Source organism: Stigmatopora nigra, chromosome 2 (genome assembly GCF_051989575.1).
Source record: "Stigmatopora nigra isolate UIUO_SnigA chromosome 2, RoL_Snig_1.1, whole genome shotgun sequence".
In the NCBI taxonomy this organism is placed as follows: domain Eukaryota; kingdom Metazoa; phylum Chordata; class Actinopteri; order Syngnathiformes; family Syngnathidae; genus Stigmatopora; species Stigmatopora nigra.
The window spans coordinates 16,923,017-16,935,957 of NC_135509.1; the positions used below are offsets into that span (position 1 = coordinate 16,923,017).

General features: G+C 37.3%; 1 protein-coding gene across 1 annotated transcript in view; it reads right to left on the reverse strand.

The window, feature by feature from the left end:
* itpr2 (inositol 1,4,5-trisphosphate receptor, type 2) overlaps positions 1–12,941 on the reverse strand; it is a 60,833-nt gene that overhangs the window by 42,551 nt on the left and 5,341 nt on the right. The window contains exons 2-15 of the mRNA XM_077742465.1: positions 11,898–11,968; positions 11,597–11,715; positions 11,412–11,498; positions 10,544–10,702; positions 8,303–8,401; positions 8,153–8,236; positions 6,815–6,961; positions 5,907–6,002; positions 3,498–3,652; positions 2,060–2,159; positions 1,813–1,973; positions 1,496–1,637; positions 834–992; positions 309–481 (exon numbers count right to left, since the gene is read on the reverse strand). Coding sequence (XP_077598591.1) covers positions 309–481; positions 834–992; positions 1,496–1,637; positions 1,813–1,973; positions 2,060–2,159; positions 3,498–3,652; positions 5,907–6,002; positions 6,815–6,961; positions 8,153–8,236; positions 8,303–8,401; positions 10,544–10,702; positions 11,412–11,498; positions 11,597–11,715; positions 11,898–11,968 — 1,752 coding nt within the window. The remainder of the gene's footprint in view (positions 1–308; positions 482–833; positions 993–1,495; positions 1,638–1,812; positions 1,974–2,059; positions 2,160–3,497; positions 3,653–5,906; positions 6,003–6,814; positions 6,962–8,152; positions 8,237–8,302; positions 8,402–10,543; positions 10,703–11,411; positions 11,499–11,596; positions 11,716–11,897; positions 11,969–12,941) is intronic.

Below are 12,941 nucleotides of genomic sequence, written 5' to 3' on the forward strand. Positions count from 1 at the left end.
AGTGAGATTTTCAGGACCATTAATGCGCTTGAAAATAGTAGAGAAGTCTATCAAGCAGCTCATTATTTATTCATTCATTCATTTTTTTTAACCGCTTATCATCACAACGGTTGTGGGGGGCTGCTGGAGCCTAACCCAGCTGACTTCGGGCACCAGGACAGCCGGAATTGATGGCCAGCCAATCGCTATGGGCACTTTAGTGTGTTCAATCACCCAGTACCGAGAGAAAACCCATGCAAGCCCGGTAAGAAAATGCAAACTCCCCACAGTGAGAACCCTCGACCCCAATATTTACAGTGGAAAACTACCTGGGTTCTCGATTCCGTCTCAGAAGGCTGACAAATGTCTCAATCTCTTTGTCTGTGATGTGTTTTTCCAGCAGTTTACGGTTGTTGTGCAGCAGAGCAGTGATGGTATCCTCAGCCAGAATCTCATAGCCAATTTGAGATTGCATAATTGAGAACTTTTTTGCAATATACTCCTAAATGGGAGAATTCATGTTTTCATTAATAATGAAACATTTTGATGAACATCACTCAGAGGATACAAAAAAACATCTAATTGTTCATTGAGGTTAAAACAGCTCCATTTGATAGGTTTTAACCTCATTGAAATCAATTGTAAAGACAAATTTAGTACCAAGATTATATAGTTATATCTAGCAGTTATATAGTGATATGGTTCACTGATATGTCCATATGTACAGCAACCTGTACCCCCAACAAACCTTTATTTCCACAGTCGGGCAGAACTTGTACAAAACCTTCTAGTTTTCTTAGCTTTTCTTGACTATGTGTTTGCTTGAACACAAACAGATCAACATTAGAACATGCCTGATTTTTGCGATAGTCTTGCTGAGAGTGTCGTAGCACTCTGTAGCAGAGTCTCAGCATATACTTGAAGTGGGAATAGCGCTGGTCTCCCAAATCCTCCAGCTTTAACATTGGACCATCACCCTTGTCTGTGAATGGAGCCTTCAGGATACCAAAGATCTGAAGAACAGGAATCCAAACGATTCAATTTAACATATACATACAGACTCTTAAAACAAACAACGAGGGACTAAATTAATTCATTCGTTTTCAAAACCCTTGTCAGGGAAGCATGGTGCTGGAGCCTGACCCAAGTGAATATTGGAGAAAATTAGATTACAGTGGTAGGATAATAGAGAAAGAAAAATACTAAACAAATATGGCCATCAAATGTGAATCACAGCCATGCAGTCTACCCCAAAGTCAGGCGCCATTGGGTGGTGGCAGCACGGAGTCATTTTCCAATATTTGGAACCGTTTCATGCATAAAATAGATGGAAATTGGACTGTGCCCTGGCAGGAATATCATATTTCTGTATCTTGTTTATCTACCGTATTTTCCTCACTATAAAGCTCAACTAAAAGACTTCAATTGTCTTAAAAGCTGGCAGTGTGCCATATAATCCGATGGAATTTAACAAATGAAATGATGTGTTTTTAACTACTTAGATATTAGTGATGACCTGGGCGAGGATGTTCTGTTCTCTCATCAGTTTTTGCCTCTCTCGGTTGGGTGTGGAAGTCACCACAGACAGAACCTCTTGACCATTGTTTGGAACCACACATACAAAGAAAATCAGGTCCTCCAGAAGCTTGGTCACAAACCTGCGAATAAGGGTGGGGTACAAAACACAAAACTGTTTCCATTTTCATGTACAAGCATCTATACAACCAGCCATTAATATTGGTGTGGAGACCCATAATTTCACTCCCAAGAAAAGCAGAACTGCATTGTGCCCTGTGACTAAAACCCCTGATAAAAACCCTTGTTTTACTTCACCTTCTTTCATTCTTAGCGATGTTTCCATATTGAAGCTTGCACACGGTGGCCTCAAGAACTTTGTTGGCATCATTGGCATAGTCCAAGTCCCGGACTTCCGATATAGGAACGCACACAATAGCAAAAGCTTCCTTATCCTCTTTAGTGGAGCAAGTGCCAATCTATTGTGCAATTCGGAGAAAATGCCCAAGTCATTTATCTGAGTTTAGTTGGCAGTAATTGTTTGTGCAAGCAAAAATATGGAAACCTTGAGCATGACTTGACGTTCCTCCTCTGCATCAATGGGTACGTTGGTGCTTGTCACCCATGTATTGGTGCAAAGGTGCCTGAGCCTCACATAAGAGTTTCTGTGGAAGGAAAAAGTTATACAATAGATCAACATTTGGGAAAACTAATACAGTAGTACCTCGAGATACGAGCTTAATGCGTTCTGGGACTGAGCTTGTATGTCGATTTTCTCGTAACTCAAACGAACGTTTCCCATAGAAATGAGCTAAAAACTAATTAATTTGTTCAAACCCTCTGAAAAAAAAACACCAAAAACGGGATATTTGCGGGGAGAGAATCAGTGCAGATGATGTTCTTATGAGCAGCTTCTCGCATCCGATGTCTGCTCATATATCAAAATTTCTCCCGTATCTCAAGATAAATATTTGCTCAAAATTTTACTAGTATTTCAAATTGCTCGTATGTCGGGGCACTCGTATGTCGAGGTACCACTGTATAAGTGCAGCAGAAAGGTGCACTCATCTTAGGTTTGTTTACAACCCTAAATCAAATCAAGGTGGGATGTTATGTTAAAATTTCATAAAAGGAAGATAGAATGATTTGCAAATCATGTTCAAACTGTATTTAATCAATTACATACCAAAAAAAATGTCATTGAGTGTTCAAACTGAGTTTTTTGCAAGGGGTCATCAGGTTGGAAGGCTCAATAGATGTTTGGGAACTGAGGACAATAATTGCTGAACCTTTGTAGGTGAAATTCTTTCCCATTCATGCTTTATGTACTCTGAGGTCTCTCCTGTCACTTTATGCAGGCAACATTTTCAAAGAGAGACAAATCTAGATTGCACTTGACTACGCTGTGATAATACGTGCAGAATGTGGGAACCAATGAAAAAGACATTGTTTGGATGGCAGCAGATATTTCTCACGTACTGGTGTAAATCAATACCATCACAGGTGTTAGCTTTTAGACTTAGTGCTGTTGACACATTGGGTTGTTTAAGTCCTCTTTAGTTTTAGTTTTTCAATCAAGAACTTCAAATTGTGATTCATCTCACCACAGATCAACTTTCCACTATGTTATCCTCCAATTTTAACAAGTCAAAACTCAGAGAAAATACCTGTGCTTCTGTGGGATTTTCCAAAAAGCTGTTTGATACTTGAATTTATGACTAAAGTATAAAACTACTCTAATCCGAGATATACTATTCTAACTACAGATACTACAGATATAGATATATATATAGATACAGGTATACAGATATACACAGTTTGATGGTAAGGTAATAATAATGAAAAATGTGTATGGTATTTTCAATTTTGCCATACAATTCAAAATGTGTACAACTTTTTAATATATAAAATTTTGTGAACTATACGTCTCACAGTAAATGCCCAAATGAAGGCTAAATAAGTCATTCATTAAAGTCTAATATCCTCACTCATGAGATACCAACCTAGGCACCAGACAGTCAGCCCTCTGCAGTGTAGTGGCATCTAGCTCAAAAAGGGTGGCGATGTCACTGCCATGTTTTACTGAAACCAGCGTAAAAGCAATCTTGTCTGCTGCTTGATGCTTTCTCTTGCAATACACAGGGTCCGTTTCATTGTGCTGTGACAATCACAAATATTCATTGGTGAAAATATATTTTGGTCAACTTAAAGGAAATTGTACAATTGACAGTAAATAAGTAATAAATACAAATTCATTTAAAAAAAAACTGTAAGCAGTGGCTAAAACAAGATACAATATTTTTGGATTATTGGGCAAGTTAAATACTCTCCATGGGAATTAATGACAAGAAATTTGAACTTAGTGCAAATTACTTTCACCCTGGACGTCTCCTAGTGAGGGCAAACATTTCCTCGAAAAGTGGTTTAAGCAGGAAGAGTTTTTATACGTTTTCAAACACTGACGGCATTGAGTGGCACCAATATTATCCTGACAGAAACCTAATTAAAAACAATTTTAAAAAGGCATTCAACACCAAGTTAATACGAATAAAAGCTGTACTCCACAAGGAGCAGCCAAACCTTTGGTGCGATCGACAATGTTAACTTAATTTCACACCACACAGGTAATTAATATATTTTCCGCACTATACGGCGCAGCATCAATGAATGACCTATCTTAAATTTTATTTCACATACAAGTCACACCGTGTTAAAAAAACACAGTAGTAGTAGTAGTGGTGGATAGTGTTGTATATCCACGAGATGGAGCTGTAGTAGAAGAAATACAGTCATCCCTCGAACATCGCGGTTAATTTAGACCAGATATGGTCGCAATAATTGGAAAAATTGAGAAGTAGGGTCACCCATATTATAACTCCGATTTTTCCCTTCAGTGCCGAGTCCTAGTAGCAAGAGTGGCTTTAGCGTCGATTTTCACGTTTATGAACTTTAAAGTGCTGAATCCTTGTAGCAAAAGTAGCTTCCCCTTGCAAGTTTCAGCGTGGATTTTCACATTTTTACGAAATAAATTATTTATTTATTTTATTATTTTTTAAATCATTATTAGCTGAAAAACTGCGAAGAACTGAATTCGCAATAAGTGAAGGTGCGATAATCGAGGAAAGACTGTAGTAGGGGTTTGTGTTATACATCCACAGATGGAGCTGTGCTAAAGGGAATTTCATACAATGATTAAACAATTATGATGATATATAAGGCACACTGCCAGCTTTTAGTTCCGCGTTACAGTGTGGAAAATACAGTAGTTGTAAAAGGAGGCAATTCCAAAGTTAATCTTTTATATGAGAAAGATTATCTCCAAACCGTATTTTGTCAGCTTTGTCTACAATGCTGGATGGAAAGTGTCTCATACTGCAGTATTCAATGATATGTAGCATTTAATAGGTTAATTTCATCCACCGCTTTCTGAATTTAAATGGGAGTCTCCCTAGAGGTCCCTTCAAACGTTAGCTTGGATACACCTCTTCCCTCATCCTGTTGGTTGGTGACTCACATCAGCAGCTTAATACAGACGAACGGAGCAGAGCAGACAGCACGTCTTCTACCCTTCCCAACCCCTTTGCAGAGCCCCCCCCCCCTTCCACCACACACACCCAGACGTTATGTAAGGAGCCCCCCGTGTGTCTGAAATTCAGCGTGGGCATAAGAAAGTGTATGAGGGTGAGACGGTTTGTGTGTGTGTGTGTGTGCATTGCCTGCATACAAATGTGCAATGTAGCTGGGGGCTTAAGAATCTAGATAAAGAATAGAAGTGGGCATATGCACGTGTGTGTGTACGTGTTGAGTAAATTGTCTCTGAGATGAAAATTGCATAATCAGACAGAGAAAGACCTACACATGAGACAAACAATTCTTTCTCGTGACTTCTCTTGTCGTTCGAATTACCTTATGGCGCAAAGCAATTGTGCTAAAGTGGTCCAGCTCTTTATACGTGCATTACTAATGTACAACAAATGTCTATTGGTGCATAGATGAGGTTGTATGTGTAATTATGTGTCAGGTAAAAGCTCAATACCATGAGAAAAACTCAACTCTCCTTTAGTCTAAGCATTTTTTTTTTTACATTGAATTCAGGGTTTTCCTGCAAATAAATAAAAAATCAAAAGTGACCTCCAGGGAAACTTAGTTTGGTCAGGACTATCCAAATTATAGTCAAGAAGACCTTATGCTGCTTGTGACAAAGGAAACACTGCCACCTAGAGTAAAGTACTATCCTTCTCAAAAAAATTCCTTCACTCAATTCCTTTACTTGAAAAAGTTAATAAAAATGTTAAATAAGGCAAATCATAAAAAAGTGACCTAAGTATTCATTTACAAATATTTGGAAAAATGGGTCATTTCTAATTTAAAGTAAATCTATTTTTTTTAAAGTTATGTTTTAAATGTCTCACCTCAGCAGCGAGGTAGTTGCCAGTTGCAAGATGCTTGAAACGAAACAAACTGTTCCACTGGCCAGCCCCACCTCGGCAGGGGTCGTAGTGAACCACCTTGGCAGAAAGGAGGGAAAAATATTCAGAGAACCATGGTAAAATACACACACTGATATTTCTATTAATATATTTTCTTTCATTAAAAACATAAATAATGATAGATTTTTCTCATCTCATCTCATTTTCTGAACCGCTTTATCCTCATTATGGTCGCGGAGGTTGCTGGAGCTAATCCCAGCTGTTTCCGGGCCAAAGGCCGAAGACACCCTGAATCGGTGGCCAGCCAATTGCAGGGCACAAGGACAAAAACAACCATGCACACTCACAGCCATTCCAAGGGGCAATTTAGAGTGTCCAATCAGCCTACCTTGCCTGTTTTTGGAATGTGGGAGGAAACCGGAGTACCCGGAGAAAACCCACGCAGGCCCAGCCCCGGAGAAAACATGCAAACTCCACACAGATGGACATAACCTGGATTGGAAACCAGGACTCCGGAGCTGTTAGGCCGACGCGCTGACCATTTGTCCCACTGGGCCGCCCCTGCTAGATTGTTATTCTTGACAAAATATAGTATGAACAATTTTTTACCTTAGTTATAAAATGAATTGCTGAATGTCAATTCTAGAATTAAGACACACAATATTGTGTCAGAATGTTAAGTACATATATACTAAGCTACAACTACAGTGACAAAATTTTTGACCCCTCGATGAGCTCAATTAAACTCACACTCAATGCGATTCAGTGTTGTGTTTCAGACACATTAGTTTCATCCTGGAAGAATGCAAAAGGACTTTGACTACAAAATACAGAATTGAAAATGCATCCTTTTCTTATTCGGAGAAAGTATTTATCATTCTATGTTTCACCTCAACTTCCCAAAGTGCTTTGGAGCTGGTTGCAGAGGTGGCAGACTGTCGCAGAGTGGTGCGAAGAAAGACATGCTGCTGTTTCATGTAGTCGTCACAGGTCAGAAACTTCTCTTGTTCCGCATGGAAAAGCCTAACCACATCTCCCTGAGAGAAGACACAGTGTTTTTTTGTCCCGTTAGTCAGTGCGAATGGCAAAGTATATCCTACTTCTCGTTGGCGAGTGGTCGTGCGTTATTCTATCGTGACGACATTTGTGTGCATAATTTTCGGAATATTGTGAAGGGAATACAAAAGCAAACAACCCTCGATAGGTTGCATCTGAAAGTCAGCGTGGAGGCCAGGCAAATAGAGCCAACCCGGGAGAAAAAAGGTATAAAAATTTAAAGCACAATTTGAATTAAGCTTATTGTAAAGTTAGATTATTTTTTTTAATGTGTCTGCATCGTAATCCAAGTTCATTTAAATTTGTTTATGTTATGTTATGAACGTGTTGCCTTGCAACACCCCTCCCCCCATCAGTCCGTCTTTGCCTCCCCTCCGCGAAATCCATCTAATTTTTAGTACTATTAAACAAATTTCAGTACTATTAAACCGCGAGTTATTTGTTATTTTGTTCATAGATGGCAAATTAGAACAAATACAAATCTTTTTCCAATCGAGTATCCTGTTTTTGGTGGGGGTTTTTTTCAGATAGTTGGAACAAATCAATGTTTTTAGTTAATTCCAATGGGAAACGTTAATTTGAGTTACGAGTAAATCGACATATGAGCTCAGGAACGAATTAAGCTCATATCTCGAGGTACCACTGTATACTCTGGCTCTTTGCCTCATTTCATGTTCCTCTTATTTTTATTCTCTCTTAAGACGCTCAGATTCATCAAGGCCTATTAAAATAAATATAAATGAATTAAATTTAAACTGTAATTTGGCAGATTGGATTTTTACTGCTTCTGATTTGAGTTACGAGTAAATCGACATATGAGCTCAGGAACGAATTAAGCTCATATCTCGAGGTACCACTGTATACTCTGGCTCTTTGCCTCATTTCATGTTCCTCTTATTTTTATTCTCTCTTAAGACACTCAGATTCATCAAGGCCTATTAAAAGAAATATACATGAATTAAATTTAAACTGTAATTTGGCAGATTGGATTTTTGCTGCTTCTGATGTAAGGTGTGGCTCTTTAATTCTCCTAATTTAAAATTTTAGCTCTTAATGTCCAACTTGTTCGCCAACCCTGCGCAACCCACTCGCTTACCTGGCCACCAGAAATATGATAATGCCAAAAATTCACTAAAAAATACACAAAAATGGTAAATGGCAAAAGAACAAACCCCTTTAAGAATGTCTTCCTTGTAGTCACTAAACTTCATGAACAGTGTGACCTTCCAGCTTGTGTTGCAGCTGACAGCATTAACCTAAATATGAAGCAGGAGAAAAGAAGGTGAGTCAGCAAGATTTAAAAGTTGAATTAGTGCTCCTACCTCTTTGCAGCCATGGTTGTCTAACAGCTCAATATTGCTGGCATGAAGAGGCTGCCCTGCATTCACTGGCATCAGCACCACCCTATCTCCAACCACAACCTATAAAATCAAAATTGTCACATTTGCTGAATCTTACCAGTAAATTACTACCAACCATCTTAAAGTATTGAATGAAATGTGTCTAACATGCAAAATGCTAAACTCTCCATCACATTTTGAAGGTTTTGTGTGACACAAGGTGAATTGTAGTCATGCTCACTGCAAACGGTTTGTCAGTATGGATATTTGCTAAGGAAAATTGGGCATAAGTGCAGCATTCAAGACCTTTCAGTTCATGCTTTCTAGCATCACACAAAAAATTATATTCAAAGAACAGCAACCCTGTGAACAATTACATTGTATGAAACGTGATTTGGTAGATCCAATATAATAAGACAACATGTTAATCTTTACATTTGGATAACGATATCCTTAATTTCTTGTAGACTCTACAAGAATTTAAAGATTTGATTATCAGAATGCTCTACAATGTAGAGCATTGGTGTCCAATCTATGGACACAGGGCCACATTGGGTGCAAATTTTTGTTACAATTGATCCTAGCACAGACAATTTAACCAATGCAGTGTCTACTGAAACTGACAGCAATTAACCAATTACACCAGATTGGTTAAAAAAAATATATATATCTTCTTCATTGGTTTGAATGAAAACCTGCACCCACTGCAGCCCTTGAAACCCATTTGGAAAACCCATGTTAAAAGGAATGTTCAATCATTTTACTGGTAAACTCAAACTACAACTCAATAGTGGCATTATAATCCTACTTGATTAAGTTTTATGAAAGTGTTCTTTATGGGATATCATTAAATTATTTTTTCTCATACGCATGATTGAATTTTTCCATTCATTTGTCATATGACTTATCCAGTAAAGTTTCGCCTCATGGGTAGCTCCATATATATATATGTATGAATATTTGTTCACATTCCACAATATTCCTTATGAATTTAAGTGACATTCAAATCATATTCATGAAGTTTTATAATGGTTCACCTTCTGAAGCTAAAACTAATCAAACTCTCTGAGGAAAGCTTTTCACCTCGATGAAGTGTGTGTTAATGGGAATTTTCGATCATTCTATCAAAAGGGCATAACTGATGTCAAACATTGATTTGGAGGGAGACTAAATCTCCTTTTTATTTCTCCTTTTAGTATTTCGTTCCAATTTGTCCTAGATTTGTTGTATTGGGTTGAGCTCAAGACCAGTCAGGAATATTGGACACCTGGCCTTAATTTCTTGGCCTCACTTGTACACAATGTAATAAGTCATTTTGGAAGAGGAACATGCCAATCCAAAAAAAATGTTCCCACAAAGTTGAGGGCATGGAATTGTGACTTTTAACAAATATAGTCATTTGTAACTCTCCCTCCCCACACGCCTTTATAAATACAGACACAACCAATATACTCTGTATATACATAATTATTCAACTGAAGCAGTGTGCAAGTATTTAGAAATTATGTTTTGCATGTATAGTTTTTCCTCATTTTGTATGTATGTATACGGATATGTATAAATGTGTGTGTATGTACATACACACACACACATATATATATATATATATATATATATATATATATATATATATATATATATATATATATATATATATATATATATATATATATATATATATATATATATATATATATATATATATATATATATATATATACAAAATGAGGAATAACTATACATGTATTTATTTACTTATTTATTACCTATTTACTTATATCTAAAATGTATTTTCCTGGGTCTGTGTTCTCACCCTCTTGCTATTGCGACAATACATTTCCCCGAGTACGAGATGAATAAAGTCATCTAATCTCATGTAGGATAGTTTAACTGACATGTTAGCAATCTAGTGTCAAGCACACTGTGGTTTTGAATTCAAAGGTGATATAAACCATTTGAAAGCATAATAAATGACATACAAAATAGAGGAGAGTGAAAGCCTTTCTGACCATGCTTCCTATTCTGAGCCACTAATGAACAAAGTTCATGCACGATCAAGAGCAATACCTTTAATCATAGGACGCTAAAAGCCAAAGAAGAGGAACAAAATAAGAACGGTTACTTGGAATAGGACAAACAATGTAGAAGATTGCAAGAGTTGAATTTTTGTTGCATTAATATTAGTCTCGATAGAAATGAAACGTGAGCAGACAGTTCACCTACATTATCTCCTTCACTTCGGAGTTTCCAGAAGGGCTGAATGTAGAACCAGGAGCCCTCATTACCAGCTGGGTCCAGAGAAACCCGCATGGCATTTTTTTCCAACAAAGCGGGGAGACGCTTGTTCACTGTCAGGTACTTATTGCTTTTAATGTGCAGGAGCTGAGAAACAAGAATTGAGCATTACCAAATGAAATGTTTGTCAGTGTGCTGATATATTGTTGCGAGAAGGAAAGTAGTTCTCCTCCAGTCATGGTGAACCAAAAACGTATCACTCGTGAATCACCTATTATCTTATTTAAACCTCTAATTTGTGTTAATATATTCATTAATTCATTAATTTTCTGAACTGTGTATCTTCACAAGGTTGGGAGGGTGCTAGAGCCTATCACATCGGACATGAGATGAACATGAAGACATTTTTTTTCTTTACCAATTACTGATGACATTTTTTTTAAATTTGTTTTGTCAATTAATGGGAACTTGTTGACTCCTGTGGCCTAAACAATCATATGTTTAGTTTATATCATATGCTATTTTTTGTGATTATGAGGCAAATTATTTTAAAAATATGAACTTGTTATTCTTCTGCTCAAAATGTACCCTGTCACCAATTTGATGACTCTGATTGACAGTTTCCGTGTAGAAACCAAGAGACAGAAAGATTTCCCTAAAAAATATACAACCCCAATTCCTAATGAAGATGGAGCATTGGCTTAATCATAAATTAAAACAGAATATGATGATGTATAAAATAATAGTCAACTTATTTTTAATTGAATATATGATTTGAGGCTAAAGCAGTTATAAGGGCAAGCCCTTCTAATCCAAACAAAACCAAAATTTGTGATACTTCCATTGTTTGCAGTACCTGGACAAGATTACTGTATTTAACAACTTCGCCAAGTAGCTTCTTATTTTCAGACTCATTCTGCTTCTGCTCAAGTTCTGCTGCATGCTGGGTAGCAAAAAAAAAGATACATTTTTTTTCCTTAAAACCATCTATTAAGATACTATTCAAACATAGTAACTGATGTGTGCTGAGTGAAGTTTAACCTGTAATTTCTTGAACAAGTCGGCTTGTGTGTTGTTGTTTCCTTGTTTCCCTTGTTTTGCCTTCCAGAATTGCTTTTGGGCAGAGTACCTGTTCATGGGACAAACCTTGAAGAGGCAATCTGCAGAGTAAATTAACAAAGTGGTCAGGCACATAAGCATGAAACAGTTATAAGTTATATTTTGTTGCCTTTTTTTTAAACAAGCCGAGGCCATTAGATCGAGTGAAAAGTAATCATATGTATATAGCTGGAGCCACTGTTTTACTAAATGTACATTTGCATCAGGGACTAATCCACCATACCTCTGAACTTTTTAGGAGGATTTGCCAAGTCACCTTCATCAGGCTGGACTACACATCGGTCATCGACAAGACTGCAGAAAAGAGCAACATAAGAGCAATCAACATGCTGTATTGATGTTATTGGTACCCATGTGGTGTAGCTGATAATGTAATGCCATGATAGCGTATGTCCAAGGTCGACATTTTTCCCCTGTTATCAAGTTTGTACAAATAGTTGTCCAACTTAGAGAAGACAAACCCATTGATGGTTACTAAAATGGACATCAGCGGGATGTTGCCACAAGAGGAAACTGTGCAATGCTGATTAGAGTCAATGCCTAGATGCATTACGTCTTGCCATTTCCTCTTTTGTTGAGTGAATTTTGCATATCCTAACATCACCTGTGGAAAAATACTTTTTTTGAGTCGCCGTTTAAAATGCCTCCTAAATAACGCACTTCCCTTCTGGCGATCTGTTTGCCACGAATAAATGAAAATAAATTCTCATGAGGTACACCAGTGCAGTGAAGAGGTCCGACATGTAGCTGGTGGTTTCTACGCCCAGTTTGCCGTGCTGCACGTTGCAGCGACCGTTCTTTTCCACAAAGCACTGCTGCTTTCGCTTGGCCACCAAGTTCAGAACTGTAAATTCTCGTGACACTCCGAGAAATCAAAAATCTCATGTCTAAATGTTGAATAACATCTTGAGCAATGAGCAGCCATTTTCTTTGGCTGAAGTTGGTTGTGGCAGACCTTTTGACTCATTTTAGGTACTCATTTCATACTTGTAATCAAAGAATAAAATAATTTGACCTTTACCTATACTTTTTTTACAGCGTGTCTAATCAAATCAAAAACTTTTATTGTCATCATAGACAGCTGGGAATAACGAAATTGGTGGTGCTACTCCACAAAGTTCATTTTCCCAGTAAAAAAACAAATAAGTAATATAAAGATATAAAAGGTCACAAAGTGGTACATTTTATGTAGTCACGATTTTAAGTAGTTTATTTTTTTTATTGAAGACAATAAGATACAATGTCATCTGGACTAAAGAGGACTAGG